Raw genomic sequence first — 11247 nt, 5'->3', positions numbered from 1 at the left:
AAACAGCACATATGTGTCAGAAGTGGAGGAAACAAGAACGGTAAGACCAATTTAGAGACGGAAGGATGGAGTGAAAGAGATTTTGAGCGATCGGGGCCTGAACATAAGAACCGATCATCTTGTACTCTGCTTGTATTTTCCTCATCCCAACTCTGTACCTTGTTTAACTAACATCTGTCTGTATTTACATAATCATATACCCTCAAGTTTGGCGGGTGCCTGTAATGCCCTATCCACACCAAAGCACTTTTAATCATAAGTGAAGTGATTAGTCAAGTCAATCATTTTATGGTATTCATACGGGCAGGGTTACCTTGAATGCCGGGAGTAACTGAGTAGGTTAAAGTTAAAAGTGACCTTTCTTTCTATGAACTAAGGTAGAGTGACCTTTCGGAAAACATCCCGTCTCTTGAGTTCACCCACACAGTAGCTGCTAAACCATGTCACTATGATATTTTTCGTTAAATTTGTTTATTTTCAATTTGTTTATGTCCCTTCATTTATACTCCCCATGTATTTCTATACAAATCATCTCTATTATATATACTGTAGTCGGATAATTCGCTTAAATAGTAATATTCTTTTTGAAAATTACTGAAATATGGAAAAAAGCATATCTATCAGTTCTCCAGCTTACACCTTTGTGCCATGTTCAGCGCTTGACCTAATATATCCGCATTTTTTATTATACTCGTACTTTTCGTGTGTTGAGCAAACATTCAAAAACTCATTTCAACAATGTAAATATATGTGTTCCTATTCAGAAGCGTACCAGTAGGGTTTTACCAGGTGAATAGCATGTTTGTAGCTTAGGACAAAAGCCTATCACATTATAATTACACAACTGGGAGGTTCTAACTCCAGGTTTAGTTATACATCAAAATATGTAATGCAACATTCATTAGCTTATATGTTTATATTCCATCCTTTATAGCAATTTTGTTGCTATAGCACATGCTAATAGTGCGATGTTTTTTCTAGTAATTTTGCACATTTGGAATTCTAATATTGCAAATTCACAGCTAAAGTACATTTGTCTGCGAAGATGGTGGATAGAATATGCCGTGATAATGACTCATAAATAGTAAGAGGGAGACATCCAGCCAACCAACCTTTGTGTTATTGGTAATGAATAACTGTAGACTATCTCGCTCTAGAAGCTGGAACATTGGGTAATTCAACGAGTTTGACGTGAAATATCTGATAACATCCATATACTTTCCAAAAAATAGATTTATTTCTAAGCTTCATTAGTTTTAAGGTGGGACTGCGTATCATTCATCTATTTCTATCTTAAATCACGTTCACAAGCTCATTTTAAGAGCACGCAAGAGATGAATCCCATGCCTTCCTTCAGATTTATATGAAATCGATACACACTTTCTTTCCTAAAATGGCCATGTAAATTTTTGCACTTAACATATGAACTATTCTTTTTCTGGCGCTTATTTGTCAAAATACATCTTAGAATAGTGACGAGACGCTTTTTAAAAAATAAATACAGTAGATACAGAACTTGGGGCAAGGGAATAATCTAACTGATTGAACATGACAAGAAAATAATATTGCTTGTGTATATAATTTGACACCGAAAAGATTTCCTCTTGCTTTGAAGATTACATTGCAGGATCTTGCGTTTCTTCCATTAAAGATTATATATACCCTTAATATCTGCAGCCGCCGTAAAGTATGAGGATAATAGAACGGAATGACTTGGGGAAAGTATTTTACAGTTCGCAGGAAGGTTTCTTTTCGGGAGTTAAGAGCCAGTTGGATTTATTACCTCGTTGCGAAAATGTCGCCTGTTCATCAAGTGTTGTGAAAGTATGCTTGTTATTTTACTTGCCCTTTGGTAGCCTCTCCTTTTTTTCATCAATGAGAGTAGCGGTAAAATTACAGCGACAACTACAGTTACTACTAATTCCACTTCTACTACCTCTGTTTCTCATACTACTACTAATATTGAAAATCAATAATCATTATCATTATGAAGCAGCCTTATTTCTGATATAATCATCATGATGACTTACCTTATTTGTTCTTTACCTTTTGCTGATCACTGAGGTAAAACAGCTGACTTGTATATAAAGGAGATTAGTTACATAATTCTCAGTAATATATTCAAGTAACGGATGAGGTGAACATTCTTGCTGAATGAATGTACATAAACTAGTTCTTTCAAGTTTATAAGAATCATAAACAGTCGATAATCGCTGTAAAACTTTTCACCTAATATCTCAGGTCTAAATGTTTAATACTGAATAAATGTTCTTCATAGGAGATGATAATGAGCGAGACAAAACTATTTTGTAGATGTATTTCAGCATCGTTGAATGTGGTCAGGAGGATGTTTATCAGTAGTTGTAAACAAACGTGAGCGGGCGTCGTCCCGCTATCAGAATAAACCGAGAAAAAAAGAATTGCTTAACGCCCCAGAGCTCTGGACTCATCAATATCTTCATGATTTGCTAGAATTTGGCAGGTTAGTCCCTCAGGAGAGACTATTATTAGAGTTTCAGTAAATAAGGTTGTACGTTTCGTTAGCGGTTAGTGTTTACGGTGAGGAGCGTGGGTTGTTGCTTGCAATGTACCGTAGGGCAGGCTTATAGCTTAGGGCTTGAAATAATGAAGAATTTTGAGTGATAATGTTGACTGCGGTAGAATTGTTCATTAATTAAATAAGTTTCCTTTTGGATTCTTTCTAACTTTCGTTAGTAATGTGGAATCAATTATTATATTTATCCTGTTGTAGTTTGGATTTTAGGTGAAGATTTAAGGCAGGAATGCACCCGAGTTGTATTTCTTTATGAACTTCATGTGGAGATAATGTAAGAGTTCCACCTTGCCAGGCTATTACCATTGAAATGTGTAATGATTACTTTGCCGACCACTTTGACGGATGTTTTGGCACCAGTGGATCAGATCCTATTATGCTGACACTTTTTTTTTCCCTGTATGTTATGTTAGGTTTATTTAAACCATCATCAAACTAGTGTATTTTGGGGTAGGCATAGGTTTATGGAAAAGGGGCAAAGGCTATTGGTTGTGGTTGATTGGTTTTATTTTAATGTTTTCCCAGTGTTACAAGTGGTACTGATAGGAGCTGTTCAGTGGTCTACTGGTCTTGATACTTAAATTTGTATCTAACGAAATTTGATATTTTTATCATTTTGCTTGATAAAATATAAGTGCATGAATCTCGCTATTTGAAGAGACTCGTTTGATTATAGAAGTCAATAAATTCATTAATTGTTCAAAGAAAAAATGTTAGGATGCCATTTTACCCACTGGTGCCGACTTTTCAACAAAATTACCACTGCATTTGTAATACAAGAAATATTGTTTGCAATGTTTGTGTAATATTTATCGCTTGAGAGAGTGATGCAGTATGATTAGGGAAAATCTATTTACCAAGATGACTAAGATGATAGTGGGGAGGGCTGTGGGGCTTAGGGAAAACAGGGTTTATTATTATGAAAGTAAAGACAGGTGTAGAAAGAAATAAAACTACGGGAAACCTCTCCTTACTTCCTTTTAATGTTCCACTCAGAACATAGGAGCAGGTACATTTTTTAGTCTTCATTGATTTTTAAATGTCTCACCACATTTTATATTTTTTGGGAGTGGTTATTTTGCCAACAAGGCAGTATTGGGTCTAACAGAATAATGCTAACATTATTTATTTTCTTGTATATCCATTCATCACCGGATCTAAAGACTTTCATTATATAAGAAACGTTTTTGCAAACATTGAGATTCATTCAAATATAAATTTTGCCATTTTGAACATAGGGAAAGTGTTTGGTTAAATCAGTCAGTCCAATTAAGCGTACTCATCTCCCAACTAAGGGGCTTTTTGTCCCCTGGCCCCTTTAATCTACCTAGTTCATCATAATCCAGAGGTAGATGATTGTTTGAATAAACCCAGTAATATATTGGTATTTATTTTGCTTTTGCTTTGTCGCTGTCTCACGCATTAGCGAGGTAGCGCAAGGAAACAGATGAAAGAATGGCCCAACCCACCCACATTACACATGTATATACATACACGTCCACACATGCAGTATACATACCTATACATCTCAACTTATACATGTACATACACACACAGACATATACATATATACACGTGTACATAATTCATACTGTCTGCCCTTAGTCATTCCCATCGCCACCTCGCCACACATGTAATAACAACCCCCTCCCCCCTCATGTGTGCGAGGTAGTGCTAGGAAAAGACAACAAAGGCCCCATTCGTTCACACAGTCTCTAGCTGTCATGCAATAAATCACCGCAACCACAGCTCCCTTTCCACATCCAGGCCCCACAGAACTTTCCATGGTTTACCCCAGACGCTTCACATGCCCTGGTTCAATCCATTGACAGCACATCGGCCCCGGTATACCACATCATTCCAATTCACTCTATTCCTTGCACACCTTTCACCCTCCTGCATGTTCAGGCCCCGATCACTCAAAATCTTTTTCACTCCATCTTTCCACCTCCAATATATTGGTACAAGGGATATTATACAAGTAGGCATAATAGCATTTGACCCACTAGTTCTGCTTTATTTTTTGAATTCATTGACAAATTAACCATTACATATTCATTAACCCCACATTTTCAGACATAAAGTTCGAGTTGCTTCCACATACCAGCATTAATACACTTACCACATGATGGGTGTCATTCTGCTGAGGTATACTGTACTATCAAGGTTGCACAACATATATGTAACAGATATAGACTTGCAGCGAAGAAGTTTGATAGACCAAGCTCTCAACCGGGAAGCTCAGTGTCATACTGACTTAAGTAGTATGTAACATAAGGAATATATGGCTATGTGTAAGGAATAGAAAGCATAGGAAACTGTTTATAAATATTAGCACAGCAATACAGCTTTTCCTTGAGACCATAGATTTGTCAGCTTTGAGACTTTATAGATCTGTGGTGATATATGATTAGATTAGTGTAAGATACAGTTTCTTTCTCATCAAATTTTGTGTTATGTATCATATTTTTCAGTGTTTTTGCATATGCAGGTGTTGCCAAGGAGAGGATGGGTTGTTGTGGTGACAGTGGTGGTCCAGTGAGGGAGGAAGATCGGCGACCCACAGATGTTTTGTGGCTTGTTATCTTCTTTTTCTTCCTTGTGCTTATGGTAAGTAGCACTCTTATTATCAATTGATGTACCAAGACCCTGGTAAATTTCTATTGTATTTTGTATCTGTTATCCTGTGTACACAATTAAATCACGTCAGTGAATTACTTGCTATTAAAGACATTTTGCTGCAGTCCTGTGTTTAAGGCTTGTAGCATTTTCAAGAGTAAAACAGGTTATTCATGTATCAGATGAGAAATCAGATTGCTAAACAGTGGTCCCCACTTTAAGCATGTGGCCACCAAGAGCCCACTAATCATTCAACTTGAGTTCTGCAGTGAGGACAGCCTTAAACCCTCCTTCCCCAAGTGATCCTTATCTAGGCTTGTTTATTCCAGAAGTTCACAGATCAGCCATGGAAAAGCCAGCATTATGAGCATTAAAGATGGAAGATGTTTGGTCTCTTGTTTTACAAAGAAAGTTTAGTCTCTTTAGCGTTAATATCCAAACCAGAATTTAGCTTTGATGATTTTTTTTTCTTATCATGGTAGACCTGTGTAAATTAGCAGAGTTGGAATTTCTATTCATTTATATTAGTTTGAACTTAACTCTCCTTCATCAGCCTACGTAGTTGTGGTAAGTGACCCTAGTTCTGCTAAAGATGTTCCTTTGCACATTTCATGAACCATGGGTTAAGGCTTCCTGTTACACTTAAGGTGAATGAGGCTTATTTAACTGCATGTAATTGTTCATGATAAAATTAGAGATTTATGACTTTTTGTTTTTACTTTTATATATGCATTTGCTTGATGATTATCTTTTTTGTAATACTATATACACCAAATAATAAATCTTAAGCTACCACCACAATTATATCGAGTTTTTTGATGGGTACAACTGCTAGCACATGACTGTTTATGAAAGTTATAGATTAAGATGCTTTGTTTTTCTTGCTTTATATTTTTTTGTGTTGTTCATAAATGAGTAAATTAGTGCTTTATGATATTATGTTCACCAAATACTATATCTAATATCAGCATCACCATTACGAAATGAATTTGTTGATTGCCACTAGCATGGACTCCCATGGTGTAGCGGGTATTTTACTTTGTCGCTGTCTCCCACCTTAGCGAGGTAGCACAAGGAAATAGACGAAAGAATGGCCCAACCCACCCACATACACATGTATATACATACATGTCCACACATGCAAACATACATACCTATACATCTCAACGTATACATATATATACACACACAGACATATACACATATACATAATTCATTCTGTGGGGCCTGGATGTTGAAAGGGAGCTGTGGTTTCGGGCATTATTGCATGACAGCTAGAGACTGAGTGTGAACGAATGGGGCCTTTGTTGTCTTTTCCTAGCGCTACCTCGCACACATGAGGGGGGAGGGGGATGTTATTCCATGTGTGGCGAGGTGGCAATGGGAATAAGGGCAGACAGTGTGAATTGTGTGCATGTGTATATATGTATGTGTCTGTGTGTGTATATATATGTGTACATTGAGATGTATGGGTATGTATATTTGCGTGTGTGGACGTATATGTATATACATGTGTATGGGGGTGGGTTGGGCCATTTCTTTCGTCTGTTTCCTTGCGCTACCTCGCAAACGCGGGAGACAGCGACAAAGCAAAATAAATGAATAAATAAACATAATTCATAGTCTGCCTTAATTCATTCCCATCGCCACTCTGCCACACATGAAATAACAAACCCCTCCCCCCGCATGTGCACAAGGTAGCACTAGGAAAAGACAACAAAGGCCACATTCGTTCACACTCAGTCTCTAGCTGTCTTGTAATAATGCACCGAAACCACAGCTCTCTTTCCACATCCAGGCCCCACAGAACTTTCCATGGTTTACCCCAGACGCTTCACATGCCCTGGTTCAATCCATTGACAGCACGTCGACCCCGGTATACCACATCGTTCCAATTCACTCTATTCCTTGCACGCCTTTCACCCTCCTGCATGTTCAGGCCCCGATCACTCAAAATCTTTTTCACTCCATCTTTCCACCTCCAATTTGGTCTCCCACTTCTCCTCGTTCCCTCCACCTCTGACACATATATCCTCTTGGTCAATCTTTCCTCACTCATTCTCTCCATGTGACCAAACCATTTCAAAACACCCTCTTCTGCTCTCTCAACCACACTCTTTTTATTACCACACATCTCTCTTACCCTATTATTACTTACTCGATCAAACCACCTCACACCACATATTGTCCTCAAACATCTCATTTCCAGCACATCCACCCTCCTGCGCACAACTCTATCCATAGCCCGCGCCTCGCAACCGTACAACATTGTTGGAACTACTATTCCTTCAAACGTACCCATTTTTGCTTTCGGAGATAATGTACTCGACTTCCACACATTCTTCAAGGCTCCCAGAATTTTCGCCCCCTCCCTCACCCTATTATTCACTTCCGCTTCCATGGTTCCATCTGCTGCCAAATCCACTCCCAGATATCTAAAACACTTCACTTCCTCCAGTTTTTCTCCATTCAACTTACCTCCCAATTGGCTTGACCCTCAACCCTACTGTACCTAATAACCTTGCTCTTATTCACATTTACTTTCAACTTTCTTCTTTCACACACTTTACCAAACTCAGTCACCAGCTTCTGCAGTTTTTCACATGAATCAGCCACCAGTGCTGTATCATCAGTGAACAACAACTGACTCACTTCCCAAGCTCTCTCATCCACAACAGACTGCATGCTTGCCCCTCTTTCCAAAACTCTTGCATTCACCTCCCTAACGACCCCATCCATAAACAAATTAAACAACCATGGAGACATCACACACCCCTGCCGCAAACCTACATTCACTGAGAACCAATCACTTTCCTCTCTTCCTACACGTACACATGCCTTACATTCTCGATAAAAACTTTTCACTGCTTCTGACAACTTGCCTCCCACACCATATATTCTTAATACCTTCCACAGAGCATCTCTATCAACTCTATCATATGCCTTCTCCAGATCCATAAATGCTACATACAAATCCATTTGCTTTTCTAAGTATTTCTCACATACATTCTTCAAAGCAAACACCTGATCCACACATCCTCTACCACTTCTGAAACCACACTGCTCTTCCCCAGTCTGGTGCTCTGCACATGCCTTCACCCTCTCAATCAGTACCCTCCCATATAATTTACCAGGAATACTCAACAGACTTGTACCTCTGTAATTTGAGCACTCACTCTTATCCCCTTTGCCTTTGTACAATGGCACTATGCAAGCATTCCGCCAATCCACAGGCACCTCACTATGAATCATTTTTTTTTTTTTTTTTTTTTTTCCGCTGTCTCCCGCGTTTGCGAGGTAGCGCAAGGAAACAGACGAAAGAAATGGCCCAACCCACCCCCATACACATGTATATACATACGTCCACACACGCAAATATACATACCTACACAGCTTTCCATGGTTTACCCCAGACGCTTCACATGCCTTGATTCAATCCACTGACAGCACGTCAACCCCGGTATACCACATCGCTCCAATTCACTCTATTCCTTGCCCTCCTTTCACCCTCCTGCATGTTCAGGCCCCGATCACACAAAATCTTTTTCACTCCATCTTTCCACCTCCAATTTGGTCTCCCTCTTCTCCTCGTTCCCTCCACCTCCGACACATATATTCTCTTGGTCAATCTTTCCTCACTCATTCTCTCCATGTGCCCGAACCATTTCAAAACACCCTCTTCTGCTCTCTCAACCACGCTCTTTTTATTTCCACACATCTCTCTTACCCTTACGTTACTTACTCGATCAAACCACCTCACACCACATACTGTCCTCAAACATCTCATTTCCAGCACATCCATCCTCCTGCGCACAACTCTATCCATAGCCCACGTCTCGCAACCATACAACATTGTTGGAACCACTATTCCTTCAAACATACCCATTTTTGCTTTCCGAGATAATGTTCTCGACTTCCACACATTCTTCAAGGCTCCCAGAATTTTCACCCCCTCCCCCACCCTATGATCCACTTCCGCTTCCATGGTTCCATCCGCTGACAGATCCACTCCCAGATATCTAAAACACTTCACTTCCTCCAGTTTTTCTCCATTCAAACTCACCTCCCAATTGACTTGACCCTCAACCCTACTGTACCTAATAACCTTGCTCTTATTCACATTTACTCTTAACTTTCTTCTTTCACACACTTTACCAAACTCAGTCACCAGCTTCTGCAGTTTCTCACATGAATCAGCCACCAGCGCTGTATCATCAGCGAACAACAACTGACTCACTTCCCAAGCTCTCTCATCCCCAACAGACTTCATACTTGCCCCTCTTTCCAAAACTCTTGCATTCACCTCCCTAACGAACCCCATCCATAAACAAATTAAACAACCATGGAGACATCACACACCCCTGCCGCAAACCTACATTCACTGAGAACCAATCACTTTCCTCTCTTCCTACACGTACACATGCCTTACATCCTCGATAAAAACTTTTCACTGCTTCTGACAACTTGCCTCCCACACCATATATTCTTAATACCTTCCACAGAGCATCTCTATCAACTCTATCATATGCCTTCTCCAGATCCATAAATGCTACATACAAATCCATTTGCTTTTCTAAGTATTTCTCACATACATTCTTCAAAGCAAACACCTGATCCACACATCCTCTACCACTTCTGAAACCACACTGCTCTTCCCCAGTCTGGTGCTCTGCACATGCCTTCACCCTCTCAATCAGTACCCTCCCATATAATTTACCAGGAATACTCAACAGACTTGTACCTCTGTAATTTGAGCACTCACTCTTATCCCCTTTGCCTTTGTACAATGGCACTATGCAAGCATTCCGCCAATCCACAGGCACCTCACTATGAATCATTTTTTTTTTTTTTTTTTTTTTGCCGCTGTCTCCCGCGTTTGCGAGGTAGCGCAAGGAAACAGACGAAAGAAATGGCCCAACCCACCCCCATACACATGTATATACATACGTCCACACACGCAAATATACATACCTACACAGCTTTCCATGGTTTACCCCAGACGCTTCACATGCCTTGATTCAATCCACTGACAGCACGTCAACCCCGGTATACCACATCGCTCCAATTCACTCTATTCCTTGCCCTCCTTTCACCCTCCTGCATGTTCAGGCCCCGATCACACAAAATCTTTTTCACTCCATCTTTCCACCTCCAATTTGGTCTCCCTCTTCTCCTCGTTCCCTCCACCTCCGACACATATATTCTCTTGGTCAATCTTTCCTCACTCATTCTCTCCATGTGCCTGAACCATTTCAAAACACCCTCTTCTGCTCTCTCAACCACGCTCTTTTTATTTCCACACATCTCTCTTACCCTTACGTTACTTACTCGATCAAACCACCTCACACCACATATTGTCCTCAAACATCTCATTTCCAGCACATCCATCCTCCTGCGCACAACTCTATCCATAGCCCACGTCTCGCAACCATACAACATTGTTGGAACCACTATTCCTTCAAACATACCCATTTTTGCTTTCCGAGATAATGTTCTCGACTTCCACACATTCTTCAAGGCTCCCAGAATTTTCACCCCCTCCCCCACCCTATGATCCACTTCCGCTTCCATGGTTCCATCCGCTGCCAGATCCACTCCCAGATATCTAAAACACTTCACTTCCTCCAGTTTTTCTCCATTCAAACTCACCTCCCAATTGACTTGACCCTCAACCCTACTGTACCTAATAACCTTGCTCTTATTCACATTTACTCTTAACTTTCTTCTTTCACACACTTTACCAAACTCAGTCACCAGCTTCTGCAGTTTCTCACATGAATCAGCCACCAGCGCTGTATCATCAGCGAACAACAACTGACTCACTTCCCAAGCTCTCTCATCCCCAACAGACTTCATACTTGCCCCTCTTTCCAAAACTCTTTCATTCACCTCCCTAACAACCCCATCCATAAACAAATTAAACAACCATGGAGACATCACACACCCCTGCCGCAAACCTACATTCACTGAGAACCAATCACTTTCCTCTCTTCCTACACGTACACATGCCTTACATCCTCGATAAAAACTTTTCACTGCTTCTAACAACTTGCCTCCCACACCATATATTCTTA

At 40.1% G+C, this 11247-nt stretch overlaps 1 protein-coding gene across 1 annotated transcript in view; it reads left to right on the top strand.

Moving 5' to 3' along the window:
- Positions 1–2349: 2349 nt before the first annotated feature.
- LOC139762513 (choline transporter-like 1) overlaps positions 2350–11247 on the top strand; it is a 36563-nt gene continuing 27665 nt past the window's right edge. Inside the window, exons 1-2 of the mRNA XM_071687493.1 lie at positions 2350–2482; positions 5046–5164. Of these exons, the coding sequence (XP_071543594.1) occupies positions 5063–5164 (102 nt within the window). The 5' untranslated portion in view covers positions 2350–2482; positions 5046–5062. The remainder of the gene's footprint in view (positions 2483–5045; positions 5165–11247) is intronic.

The sequence above is a fragment of the Panulirus ornatus genome, chromosome 43 (assembly GCF_036320965.1).
Source record: "Panulirus ornatus isolate Po-2019 chromosome 43, ASM3632096v1, whole genome shotgun sequence".
Taxonomy (NCBI): domain Eukaryota; kingdom Metazoa; phylum Arthropoda; class Malacostraca; order Decapoda; family Palinuridae; genus Panulirus; species Panulirus ornatus.
Note: the sequence above shows the minus strand (reverse complement) of the source record. Positions and strands in the feature narration are given on the sequence as shown.